Genomic DNA, 14553 nt, shown 5'->3' on the forward strand with positions numbered 1-14553 from the left:
CAGAAACCAGGACACCTCCTTTGACTCCAGACACTCTGTTGGCTCAACTTGCTCACTTAGGAAGCCCTTAAATTCCCATGGTCAGATCAGTGGTGACCGTGTACTTCGTAAAGCAGGCGATTTCGGAAGCAAAATAGTTTAGTCTCTAGACCAGATCATCTCTGGGAGATGAGACTGATAAGAAAACTGGAGCTGGGGAGAAACTTGCCACCTCTCTTATCAGCAAGTTATTCAGAAACACAGGCAGCAGCCCACGGACAGTCCCCCTGCAGCAAACCTTGTAGGATGGGCAGGCAGAGCCTGATGAACAGATTATGGACATGGCCCAACCAACTCCAGACCAGTCCTCTCCTGAAAAAAAAGAACCCTGAGCCAATTAAGCATTCCAACACCTCCGCCTAAGTCACTATCCAAGGAAGTACACGACCTTCAAACCCATCTTTTTTGTGGAAAACTGAACATCAACATCACTCTAAGAGAAACTTATCTGGTACCAACTACTCCACATAAAAATACAAACACAGGAATCCCAGCTATGCATATGTAACAACAGCAAGGATAATGGAATTTGCAGGATCAGAAGCAGCCAATGCTATTATCAGTGGAAAAGCAATCTCCTTGACTCTGCTTGGTCCAAACCTAAACTCTTGAAAAGAACAGGGTGGCAAAGGACCAAGTCAATTGTCCCAGGGATTTCAACAGCCACCTTTGAATCTGAAACTTGCTGCTCACTATGTTGCCTTACTGGCCTATTTTCACTTCATGACAAAGAAAATGGAATGTGAAATGCTGTGGCCTTTTGTGTCTCACCAACCACCAAAGCACTTCCAGTGTCACTGACATCTGTTTTGCAACTGCCATGGGAACGGAAAAGCAGGGTTCACCTCTGTGTCACCTTTAACCTGGAAAGAAGCACCTTCAAACAGTTCCAACTACAGTTCATGAAAATCTAAATGACAGAGTTGTGAAAGATTAATTCTAAAACATGAGAACAAATTTATGTACTATTTACTCTCTCCCAATGCTGCCTACCCCATGCCCTTTGTACATTTGCTATGACAGAAAGTATGCAAGGTACAACAGAAAGTATCAGGAAGTATACATGATACAGCATTTTGGCTCTCACTAATTCTTCGATCTGCTCTTGAACAAATTAACCCATTTCTAGGATGAGAATAAACTACAAACAACAACAACAACAAACCCCACGAAACACTGAGATAGTAATCTGGTTAGTGGGCTCCAAATTTCTAAAATAGTCAAATTACTGCCAGAGTCATAATGAAATAACTTGGGCAGGCCTGCCTGGGGTGAGTAGCTGGACAGAAAGTCTAGTGACGGGTCATGAGACCCAAACAAAGCTGGTTCCGGCTGAAGTCAGACCCCACTCGTGGCAGATGTCTCTGAGCTTACCATGTCAACATTAGTGCTGCAATGAACTTGAGGTTAATTAAATCAATTAATAAATTAATCAAGCATGAGCCACCTCTGGTATGTGCCCGTGTGAATATGTTAAACATCAACGGGGACAATTCCAAATTTCTGGACTTTCCCAGATTTCAAAATCAGCAGGCATTCAGGATAGGAAAATTATTAGCGACTTAGGAATCCATTTTCCAACTGCTTGCTTCCCAAAGAGGAAGGGGCATAATGGTTTCTATCTCTTCTAGAGATTAACTGATAAGTGTCCGGTCTGAGAGGCTGACAATGGGGCATGGGAGTTTGCATGTTTGAGCAAGTTGGGTACCCGTGTATGCCCCTATGCACATCCTCCCCCTCATCAAGGGTACTCCTACAGGCTGTGCTCCAGAATAGGGCCCCTTCATGCCTTTCTCCTTGAGGACTTAAGACATAACGTCGTTCTATTCTTTGTATGTATTATTACCTGCCAACTCTCAACCTCTTGAAAATCAAGTCTCACTACTGAGGCAGCCAATGTACACAAAGGAGAGAAAACACTGGCCTTCAAGTCAGAGGGCCTGGATTTCCAATGCCACAATGATGCGGTCCTGTGTAAGTCATTCCCCTTTCTTGGCTTGTTTCTCCACCTGTGTGAGGGCAATAATATCAACTACTGTATGAAGCTGTTGAGAAGAACAAATGGAATAATGCCAGGGGAAGCCATTTACCAATGACAAAGTACATGAAGCCTCAAGCAAGTATAAAATATTATCCTGTTATTAATGAGCCTAAGCATTTGGCAGTAGGTCGGGTGGGCTGAAAATGGAAATATTCATATAATACCTGTGGATGAAAGTGTTTCCCAACCTCTATTTTCACTACTTCGTGAAATTTTAGACATGTGGAGACTAATGTTGATCAAAGTAGAGACTCAAGACTCAAAACCAAAGTCTCTGGAGTCCAATTCCCCATTTGCTCACTGTTTTCAGACACCGTACAGGTGGCATCAAGCCTTACCCGGCACAGAAGGATTCCTGAAGTTCTACCTTTTGTACCACCCACCCACACAAGCTTCTCTTTCCTGTGAAAGCCCAGCAAATTCCTGAAGGAATCTTTTAAGTCTGGTTCTGTAAACAAGAGCACCGAGACCTGAACTATCACATGCACAGAGCCATGTGTACATGACATGCACACACAGCTACCAGTTCTTATTTATTCACTTTGCCTTGGATTCATTCTACAGTGGTTTCCACCACGAGTATATAAATCCTTGAGCTCAGAAACATTGAGGCTGTGGCACCAGCCTGTCCAGACAGGTAGCCATCAATGTGCTCCAGAAAAGGAGGAGAGGGAGAAGGATGGGGGGTGGGAGTGGGGGAGAAGGGCGGGGAGACAAGGGGGCTCCCCATTCAGGTCTGAGTTTCTTCTTCCCATATGTGAAAGTGTTCTATTAGCTTTGTCAACAGAAATGGCTCCCTCCCTATAAACACGGAAGTGTCTCTTACATGTGAGCGACTCAAGTAAATCTGACTGCTTGGTAGGAAAGTGAGAGAAGTGATGAGTATGGCAACCAGCACAGAAGTGAGGGGACACAGGTCATCTTTCAGGCCCAGACCTCAATTTCCTAAAGCCGAGCAAGGACGCGGGAGTTCTGAAGAAGACTCCTCACCAGCACCCTGCGCTCCATCCACAGTCCTGTGTGAATCATGAGCACCCAGCGACCAAGCTCTGGGACATAAGCATCACTAGCTCCCAAGTGCTCTGGCTCCCGAGAGGAGCAAGTGCCACCAGCACCCAAACAGGGAAGCAGGGAGTCCAGGGACATGGGGGCTGCAGTGAAGACCCACAGAGGAAGAACAACTCAGTTTCTGCCGTGGCTGGATGGTAGACCCCATGTGGGTGGAGTCATAGAACAGCTTTGCGCAGCTGCCACAGGGAGCTGGGCAGTATTCCCCAAATCCAAATGTACCCAGGATCTCAGAGTGGGACCTTCCTTTGAGGGCCTTTAACTAATTATAATTAGTCATGGTCTGTGGTGTAATGATAAGAGGACATGGGGCCGTATGTAGGGTAACTGCTTGCATCCGGTCAACCTGGGTTCAACTCCTGGCTTTACACAACCTCAATCCATGTTCTGCACTTCAAGGTGTTCAACCACCTCTGGAGGCTACAACACAGACACCAAGTCTGGACCCTGAAACTAGCCCTGTGGGATTGTCAAGGAAAGAGAATTCTACCCCAAACCTGAGCAGGGCAGGGCAGGCCAATGGTCTCTGCCATGAGGCAGAGGCAGGAAGAGCTGCAACTCCTTGGTTTGTGGGTATCCCTGCTCCCCGGATGAGCCAGCTTTGGTCTGACAGAGTCAGGCTCATTTGCAGCCATATTCAGGAGAGTCCCAGGGACACGGATATGATTAGCCCTGAATGCAGCCACCTTCCCCTCCGCTAGGAGGCTGGCACAGGCGAATCCGGAGCTCTGGTGTGCCTGCCTCTTAATTAAAATGTTTGCCTTCTAGCTGCATTCGGGAGGGAGCTGACACAAATCCCACCAGCGGCAGGCAATGAGCACCTCGGAACGTAAGAGTGAGAAGAAGGTGACCCCTGGAAGCCAGCTCCAGCATGACAGGCTGGGGGATGACAGAAGTTCTGAAAGATAGAGACAACTGTGGCTCCTCATGTCCCAAGACTGGGGGGCGTTTGCTGGAGGGGACACACTCTGGGACCCAACCTGCTGGAAAGGACTCTGGAGTCCTGGTGACTGGATCCAGAGCCTGGCACCTCAGCTGATTTGCCCACAACACCGACCATCGTGGGCTCCCCAGCCCAGATGGGGTCAGCTCCAGACAGGCGCTGAGTCCCGTAGCTGACAGCAGCAGAAAGGTTAACAGGGTTGGGGGGAAACTCAAGGAATCTCCTGAGTGTCATCTGGGGAAAACTCAGCACCTCTCCACGGCTGTCACTCTCCTAATAAAATGATGCCCTGAGAAGTGGTCTCCCAGGAGACAGGCATGTGGGCCTGCCCAGGAGGGGGCCAGAGCACTGTCCAGGCCTTTGGGGATTTTAGTGACTCCATCAGCCAGGTCAGCCAGGACCCAGGAGCTGCCTAACAAAGTGCTGTCACTGTGTCCTTGCTTCTGGCCGTGAACCCACCATCTGCCCTGTGTGGGGCTGTGGTGATCCCTGACAAGACCCCCATAATTGAGTCATGTCCACTCTGGGGGCACCTATGAGCCAGGCGGGTCCCCCAGAGAAGGCGAGGCTGTGGCCACAGTCTCATGGCTGACTGCAGGCCACACCCTGCCCTGGGCACAAAATGCTCTTTCTAGGGGTATCTGGCTTCTTCAGAGGTGAAGCCACAGGTGAAAACAGGACAGCGTCCCCCCCTCTCCCCTGCTCCCTGAGCAGCAGATGGGGACATGGAGCAAGAGCACCTCCTGGCCTGCACAGAGGCCTTCCTTTCTTTCTTCCTTTCCCCGCGCCGGCCTGGGGAGTGCAGACACGCAAGGGGCCCCCTTGCCATCGCAAAGGCGGCTGGCATGTCATTCACAACATCAAAGTGATTTTGATGTGCAGGGAGTGGGGCCCACAGGCCGCTGTGGTGCCATCTGTCCAGGGCAGAAGCCGGAGGTTCCTGAGTTCCCCGGGCCTCCCTGCTGCTGTCCCCCACAGCTGAGCTTCCTGCGAGGCCACTGCTGTGGCTCAGAATGGAGCTGAGGGTAGGTGCAGAAGCGGCACCGGTCAGCTGTGGTTCCAGCAGGCAGCTGGACAAACAGCAGCCAGTGCCCAGCTCCTTCCTCTCTGGTTACAGCCACCCTGAACAGGCACCAGGGCTTAGCCACAAATGGCAGCGTCATGCCAGCTGGGCCAAGGTGGACACACTCAGCCTTTGAGCACCTCCTTGTTTTCATCCTGGGCCGTGGGGACTGGGGATGAGGGCCGACAAACATCGTGACTGAAAAGCTGTTACATGAGTCAAACCATCCATTTCTAAAATGGAGACTGTCCAGGAAAACATAAAGGTAAATAGTACTATCCCAGCCTCGGGGCGTCCTTCAGAAACACTGACTTAGGGTCAGTGCTGCTGGACCCTCCCAAGGCTGCTGAGCATGAGATGTGGGTGCAGCCGTGTGCTCACAGGTGTGGATGCCACTGACCTGGAACCGCAGGCAAGACTCCCAGGGGAGCCGGACAGGTCCTGGAATGACTTCGGTGATCCTGATGTCCACAGAACTTCCACTGCCAACTAAAAAGCCGAAAGACAATGGGGAGCAGCAAGGCCCCAGGCCTGTGGAGAGGACATGGCAGAGCTGTGGGAGGGACAATGAAAGCTCTGTTTCAGCAGCCCCAGCTCTGCTCACTGACCCTGGGGCCCCCTAGGGCTTTGGGGTCAAAAGTCAAAAGTATTCAGAAAAGTTCCTGCCTCGGTCTGTCTGGGCCACCATCACGAAAATGACAGAGTAGCTGAAACAAAAGAAATTTATTTTCTCACAGCTCTGGTACATCTAGAAGTTCAAGATCAAGGGCTGCTGGGCTGTTTCTGGGGAGAGTTCTGTGCCGCTTAAAAGCCTTTTCCCTTCCTCCATGCCGGCCCTGCCTCAGCCTTGGTCAGCTCTGCTGTCTCTTCTCAGACCCCACATCTCCTTTAACCTTAATTACTACATCCTCAACTGCAACCACATCGGAATGCAGAGCTGTAGCCTGTGATGGTGGGTGACTCTATCTAGCCCATGACATCCCAGTCCTGCTGCCCCCAAATCCCTGCCTTTCTTGCATGAATCTATTCCATTCATCCAAGAGCTCCTGAAGTACTAACTCACAGTGGTATCTACTCTAATGTCTGAAAGTCTAAAACCTCATTTCAGTAGCTTCTAACTCAGGTAACTCCCCCAAATTGAGTTCCATCAACATCAGGCAAAGCTCCTCAGCATGACCTGGTGCCCCAAGTGGGCCAGGTGCCTTCACAAGGCCCTGGTGGGACAAGCACGGGATAGGGACACTCATAGCAAAGGGGGCACTGGAGAGAAGGAAGGGATGACGTGAAGCAAGTCCCCAGTCCTTGACTCCATCAGAAATTAACCCTTAAGAAGAATCTTTTTGGGGGTCTGGCGAGATGAAACAGGGGTTAAGATGTTTGCCGTGCATGTGACCAACTCCAGTTTGATTCTAGCACCACATTTGGTCCCCAGAATATGGACAGAAGTGATTCCCCTAAGTACAGAACCAGAAGTCAGCCCTGAGCACTGCTGGCTCTGTCCCCCAAACAAACATAAAGAACAATCCCCTTGTTTCCATGCTCTGTCTATGGAACCAATAGGGTGGCGAGTATCAGCTTTGAAGGCTTGGTCCAGAAAGCCCTCTGCAGTGGCCAGCTGGCCAGTCGAAACAGGCGGAGCAGGGCATTCTCTGGAGCCAGCAGGAAGTGGCTGCACAGGGTCTGCTGGGGAAGCAGCCCCAAAGACCCCCATCACTGTCAGTCTCAGCCTCCTCCCCTCTTCTGGAGTGATGTGTTCTTGTTCACATCCTCCCCTCACTCCACCTGTTTCCTCTGGCCTCAGCAGACAATGTTTCCACTGGCATAATCCCATCATTATTTTTGGCTTCTACAGAGATCGCCCATAAATCTCTGGTTGCCAACCCCCCCATCAGATGGTTGTCTAACCACACCCTAGGTACCCCTTTAGTATGGCCTCCTTTTTGAGCAACTGTCTTGAGAATTTCTTTTAATTAAATTATTGTCTATTTATTTTGGTTTTGGGGCCACACCCGGTATTGCTTAGGGGCTACTCCTAGGTCTGTGCTCAGCACTCCTGGAGGGACTCCGGGAGCCATATGTGGTCCTGGGGATTAAACCTGGGCTGGCCGCATGTAAGGCAAACAGTCCTAAACCAAACCAAAGGATCATCTCTTCTCCTCTGTCCAAAGCATGAGCTTCATTTCCTTATTTCCGTCTATGAATTTGTGGGGTGGGCAGGGTGGTGGGGGAAATAACATTCAGTCTCTCACAGTTCCATTTCAATGCAACACTACAATCATGAGTTTCTGCTTACCAAACTGCTTATCAAAATGTTATACCACCTTTGAGCCACAGGTAGCTATTACCGATTTCTAAGATATTCTTAGTCTTCATGAATCAAGCATGCATAGAAACCCAAAAAGTTAAAGAGCTGCTGGTTGAATCCAGTACAATGGGGCTTCACAAGAATGGGCATAGTGAATGTACAACTTTCCTGAAGGGCTGAGACAAGAGTTCTTTTAGGGTTTCTCTTGATGATCATCAGCTATCACTTTTCACTGATGTTTCACATGCCTCGTTAGAGCAGCTCTTCCCCACTAGATTGATATATATATATATATATATATATATATATATATAAAATTGGTCAATGACTAAATTTGTGAGAACTACATACAAAGCAAGAACAAGAACAAGCAGGCTCATAACAAGAGACCAAACTGCAGTGGGAGTCGACCATGTCATGGACCGCAGTGACCCAGCCCTTCCCCAGTCCCCATCTGGTCCTGCCCTCGCCTTAAATCTGGGCTGGGCTCTGACTTGTCTTTCAGCAAGTATATGCAGGAGAAGTAGGGATGAGTCTTCTAGGCATAAGCTTTCAGCACGTGGGAGCGTCTGGCTTTTGAGTCAGTCACTGGAAGTCCGAGCAAAAAATCCAGCTACCTAATTAAGTTATTACTCCCCCAGCAGGGAGGCCTGGGGAGAAAGGGAACATGGGTATCATGGAAGAAAAAGCCCCACCCCAGCTGACTCATGAGGACAATCACACAGGGACCAATAATCTCACAGGCAAAGAAAAAAGCTCCCTGCAGAGTCCAGCCCAAGGAATGAATAGCAACATAAAAAGCTACTCTTCTATGCTACTAAGTTTCAGGGTGCTTTGACAGCTATATAAAACCATTTCTTTGGCACATGCACTGTATAGAAAGTTAAAAGGGGAACTGGAGAGATAGTACAGGGGTAAGATGCTTGCTCTGCATGCTGCCAATCCTGGTTCTTTCCCAGCACCAGAAGGGGTATGAAGTGATTCTGAGTAGAGTCTGAAGAGAGCCCTGTGTACTGCCTGGTGTGGCACCCCCAGAATAAACCAAAGGCTTAAAAGGTTTAACTAGGCAAAGAATCCAGGCAATTGCACTGGTTCTCAGGAGCAGGCTTTGTTGACTGAATAAAAGCATGATTGGAGGCGAGGAACAGCCACAACGGGGAGACGCACCCTCTCTGACAAATTTCTCCCTCTCTGGTCCTGACACTTCAAGAGGAATGAAATAGAAGAAAGTAAAAAAAATACAGGTAGTGTGCCAACTGGCTCATGAAGAGCACCAAAAAAAAAAAAAATGCTTCTTGTAAGTTCACTCAAGCTCTAATGAAGCAGCACCATGAATAAGAACTCAGGACCAGAGAGAGTACAGTGGCTACGGCACTTGCCCTGCATGCAGTCAACCAGTGTGGCCCCCGTAACCCATACACCCCCAGCACCACAGAGAGACCCCTGAGCACAGGCAGCAGTAAACCCTGAACACTTCTGGGTGTGGTCTGACCCTCACAAAATAAAAATCAAAGCCAATACATCTACTCAAAGTGAGGTTATTAGGGTCTTACTGGAATCGGAGAGCCTGGGTTCAAATCCTGGCTCCCACCATGATGAGCTGGGTGACTATGGACAATCTACTGTACTTTCCTGTGCCTCAGCTTCCTCCCCTGCAAGTAAGGATACTGATCCGTGCCTCCAGGATGGTTGTGTGGCCTGGAGGCCGCATGGGAGGCTAGGGAGTGCAGGCGGGAGCTGCAGAACTGCAGCTCAGTCAGTTCTCAGGCTCCTACTCGCCTGCCATCATAAGAGAAAGATTTCAAAACTGAAAAACTATCAATAGGGACAATTATAGGTCACTTGGTCTCTCCTCTTTTCTCCTGGGTTTCTCCCTAAAATGATACTCAGAGCAAAATTCACTTTCCACCAAAATCCTGTGGCTCACTGTGAAAACAGGGACCAAGAAAAGTGAGAGATGATGTTTGGGGGGAGAGCTACACCCCAGTGCAGGGCTAGCTCACTGCAGGGTTCCCTGCCTCCTGAAGCAGATCCCACACCTGTACAGGGGGCAATCCCACACTGTCTGTACTGCAACAGGCCACCAGGAACAGAAGATGATGTGAAAGGTCCAAGACATTCGTGATAATCTAGTCTAAGTTTAGAAAGTTCCTTCAACTACTTGGAGCACCTTACTTTGTACAACAAAACATTTTTTTTGTTTTTTTCTTTTTGGGCCATAACCAGCTGTGCTCAAAGTGTATTACTGACTCTGCCCTCAAAGATCTCTCCTGGTGGGCTTGGGGGATCATATGGGGTACCAGGGACCAAAACCAGGTCAGCCACATGTAGGCAAATGCCCTATCCACTTTGCCATCTCTCCAGTCCCCAGAACCTCTATTTTTTAGCGTTTCAAATAAGTTCCAACCCCATTCTTGCCAATAAGCAAGGACTTTGTTGTACCTTTGTACTTGTACTCCTAGGTATTTTTTAGGAGAGTTAACAAGAAGCGAATTTGCCTTTTAGAAAAAAGAATGAGAGACTAGTCAACCTTTTGACAATTCACAAAAATAGTTCTGTTGATTATATAATGCCATCTTTGAAAACCACAAGAATCAGAACTTACTAGGGCACCGCACCTCGGGGTGCTCTGGGGAAGGCTTGCTTGTGGGGGCACGTGACTGGCAGAGTTGAGGAAGACACGCTGCTTTCCTCCCTCACGGGGCCTTGCTCTTTCTCTATCTGGATATTCGAGTTTCCCCTTCCCTTGATTTGCCAGCTGGCTCATGAGGAGCACTAAAAAATAAACACCGCATGAGAGATGCCATCAGCAAGTATCACACAGGCCTGGCGTCGGGACAGCTGCTGAAATCTGGGGTGGGCCTTGCCATATCATATTGTACAAATTAGTTAGAACCCCAAACCATAATCTTACAGATTATGTAATACAGAGATTACTAGCTACATCCACAGTCTCGAGGAAAATGAAACAAGACAAGCTCAACAAAATGCCTGCTCCAAGGGGAAATGATAATAAACTAAACAATGCTCATTACTCTCCTAGCTCACCACAAAATAACTAATGTGATACCGAGGTTGAAAGGAAGACTTTGAGCATTTTCTCGTGCATGCCTTTAATACTCAACTAACTTCTACAAGTTTGGAGACTCTGAGTGACTGCCTGAAGCAAGATACCTTTGAGAGCAGAAGGAAAAGGGACAATGACAATTCTACTGTGGGCAAATGGAATACCTGAGACTCTGTGCATGATCGGTGGTGGAGATCAGGGACAGGGCAGCAGACATTAGTAGACACACACCCTCCCCACACCACACATGCACCCTATACCTCCACTTCACCATCTTCTAGCAAGATCTTTCCCTCCAGAATGTTTCACCGTAACTCAAGGACAAGGGCATCAGCCATTTGTATGCATATCACACACACACACACACACACAAACACACACACACACACACACATACACACACACCCTCAACTTCCAGCCAAGGTAGAAATGGTCCTTTCCCTGTACTTCAGGGGTCAGAAGCTTCATTCATTAGTATGCATTGCCACACACACACACACACACACACACACACACACACACACACACACACACACACACAGACACACACAGAGCCTCAACTTCCAGCCAAGGTAGAAATGGTCCTTTCCCTGCACTTCAGGGGGCAGAAGCTTCATTCATTAGTATGCATTGCCACACACACACACACACACACACACACACACACACACACACACACACACACACACACACACACACACACACACACACACACACACACACACACACACACACACACACACACACACACACCCCACATGTTCCAGCAAGTTCTCAGAGGCCCTTTCCCTCCAGGTCCCCTTACCTCAGGTGTCCTAGGCTATAGAAGCGGGACTCGCCATCTGTGGAGCGAACCACTTGCAGCGTGAACATGGGCTGCAGCTGGCGGAGCTCTAGCAGGACGATGGCCAGGTAATGGATGAAGAGCAGGGCGTCCACCAGGGACACAGCATACTGCACGATGCCCTGGTAATTGCGGTCCCGAGAGTCTAAAATCCGGACCCCGTAAAAAAGCCAATAGGAAACCACGAAGAGGAAGATGAGAACCAGCAGAAGGGCACGGAACACAAACACCCGTGGCACATCTGCTCTCTGCTTGCGGAAAAACAGGGCCCAGGTGCCAATGAGGAGGATGAGGAGCTTGAACGCCACGGAAATAAAGAGTCCCTCACAAATTGTGCCGCAAGGCTCCAGCTGATCCCGCCACAGGATGGGGGGCAGCAAGATGAAGGCGATGGGGGTGAAGAAAACTAGGAGGCCCAGAAATGCAGCCACCATGAGGCCCAGGTAGCGCTTGCAATCCAGCCCCACACTGTCCTCCAAGTCTTTGCTGATGCGGGCGATGTCCTCCTGCGAGATGCTGTGCTCCGAGGTGCCTGTGATGGCTGTCGTGGTCTCACCCCAGTTGTCATCCTAAGGGGAGAAGGAGAGTGAGGTGTGTGCTACCTGGGACCACCTTCCTGTCGCCCTGCCAGGTCCCAAACTGGGGCTCCTGATCTCAGGTGAATTTTGGCATCAACAAAAGAGACAGATCATGCAGCAACCCAAAACTTCATTCGAGATCAGCCACAAAAGAAATCCCCGCCAGAGTGAAAACAGGTCACGTGAGAGCAATTTCTAGGTGGAAAAGCTTACACAATCCTGATTTCAGGTTGCGTAGACACCAGCTCTCTGGAAAATGGAAAGTTTAACTCTTGGAACACAGAGGTTTTTAAATGAACAACTTGCACTGTCATTTTCAGACCGCATCATCTATGTGTCTTTCCTAACAGAGAAAACATGATTTAACCTGTTTGTTTATTTGGGTGCCTCTTTACTATACCCTGTTGGAATCCCTGAGAACCTCAAAGGGCCAGGGGCTATTTGCCTGCAATAAACAATCCTGAGTGAGAGCTCTAAATGGCTCTGCATTTTCTTCTCAAATCCTGACTGGGTGATAAAAGGTTGACAAAATCCAACAGGCTCCAGGAGGGCTGGAAGGGAGGGCTTACAAAATCCTCCAGCACTGGGAAGAGCAAAGACCAAAACCAAAGTTTATATCGTTATGAACAAATCAAAGCTTGCCTGCATTGAACATACACTTTAACAAAAATTTCTTTAAAGTTTTTGTTTTTGTTGCCACATTAAGTTGTTCTCAGGGTTTAATCTATGCTCAGGGAACCCTCCTGGTGGTGCTCAGAGGACCAGATGCCCAGGTGCCAGGATCAAACCTGGGTCTTCACCAAAGCGGCAACCTGCAAGGCAAGTATTCCATTACTGTCTCTCTGGCATCCACACTTTATCTTTAAATAAAAATACCCCTGTGGTGCTTTAAAGCCAATTTATAAAGCTTTCTGAAAACATATCCCCTAAACAAATAAAGTCATTTAATCATCCATAGCCAGGAAAGCTCAAGTTCCCCCTGAAAACATGTTCTCAGGAGAAACAAACCATCGGTCAGAAACAACAAGGGCTCTATAATGTTGTCTTTTACTCTGCTGCCTTCTTTTTCTTTTTCTTAAACTTGGAGGCAGGTTCTCACTGGACCATTTCATTTACTTAATAAGATCAATTGTTAGGGCTTAAAGTGACTCTGCTGTTTCACTGGTCACTGTGACTCCATTCCAAAGCAGGAGCAGAGACAGAAGGAATGAAAAGCCTCATGGAGTAAAGATATTTTGCCCTGGAGATACGTATAGGTCATTTAACTTGTGAAAACAGTCAATGGAAGGTCAAGTTAGGTAAATGTGTAAGATACCAATTTTAAAAAAAAATCTACTTGTGGGTTAAAAAAAAAAGCAATCAGCAAGCTAGAAATTTAATTGCCAAATCACCTCTCATATAATAACAATTAAAAATGTAAGCTATTACATGTACAGGCAACACATGTAAGTAAATAGTTCTCTGTGGAAAGTTCCAAGTTAGCACATAGAATGTGATATTGGAATAACTATGTAAGAGAGCGGTTAGAAGCAGCCAGGACTGTCAAAGGCATCAAAGGTTGCCAGTGGAAGTATAAAAAGGTACAAACTGAACTGCCAGTTTCCTTTACGATGAAACACATACTTAACATTGGCCTGGCAACTCCACACTCAGGTTTTTATCCAATTTAAAACACATGTTGACAAAATGACTGGTACCAAACTTTTAATAGCTTTTCTCAAAACAGCCAAGAGGGTATCCCAAATCCCTGTACCTGGAGAATAGCTAGCAAATAGTGGTGCACTCATACAAGTCCTGCTTGATTTAGGGTGTTCGGGGTGTGTGTGTTGGGGGGTAGAGGGGAACAATTGCTGAAATACACCAAATCATGGATAATTCTCAAAGTTATCATAGTGAGTGAAAACACCAAATAAAAGACCAAGAATCCAATTTCATGATATTCCTAAACAGACCAATCTTGGGGCCAGAGAGAGAGCACAGGGTAAGGCATTTGTATGCAGCCTACCAGGGTTTGATTCCTGCCACTCCTTATGGTCCCCCAAGAAGTGTCAAAAGTGATCCCTGAGTGCAGAGCCAGGACTCAGCCCCAAGCACTGCTAGGTATGCCCACCAAAGCAAACAAAGAATTATGATTAATTTAGAAAAGACTAATCTCATGTATGGTGACAAAAATCAAACCAGGACTTGTCCTTGGAGGGACTGACTTAGAACATAAGAAAATTTTCTAGAGTGGTTAAAAACATATGACAGAAGTGTGGGATATAGTTTTATGTAGTGTTTAAAACTTATCCAACCATACTCTCAAGGTCTGTTTATCTCTCTGGGTAAATTTGCTTCTACTAGCACAGTAGAAATGACATCTGTACCTACATGTTCACTGCAGCACTGTTCACAACAGCCAAAATCTGGAAACAACCCTAGTGCCCGAAAACAGATGAATGGTTAAAGAAACTCTGGTATATCTACACAATGGAATACTATGCAGCTGTTAGGAAAGATTAAGTCATGAAATTTGTTTATAAATGGATAGACATCGAGACTATCATGCTAAGTGAAATGAGTCAGAAAGAGAGGGACAGATATAGAAGGACTGCACTCATTTGTG

General features: G+C 47.7%; 1 protein-coding gene across 2 annotated transcripts in view; it reads right to left on the bottom strand.

The window, feature by feature from the left end:
* VANGL1 (VANGL planar cell polarity protein 1) overlaps window positions 1-14553 on the bottom strand; it is a 50721-nt gene that overhangs the window by 15858 nt on the left and 20310 nt on the right. For both annotated transcript variants that reach the window (XM_055140608.1, XM_055140609.1), the window contains exon 4: window positions 11332-11939. In XM_055140608.1, coding sequence (XP_054996583.1) covers window positions 11332-11939 — 608 coding nt within the window. The remainder of the gene's footprint in view (window positions 1-11331; window positions 11940-14553) is intronic.

The sequence above is a fragment of the Sorex araneus genome, chromosome 5 (genome assembly GCF_027595985.1).
Source record: "Sorex araneus isolate mSorAra2 chromosome 5, mSorAra2.pri, whole genome shotgun sequence".
NCBI lineage: Eukaryota > Metazoa > Chordata > Mammalia > Eulipotyphla > Soricidae > Sorex > Sorex araneus.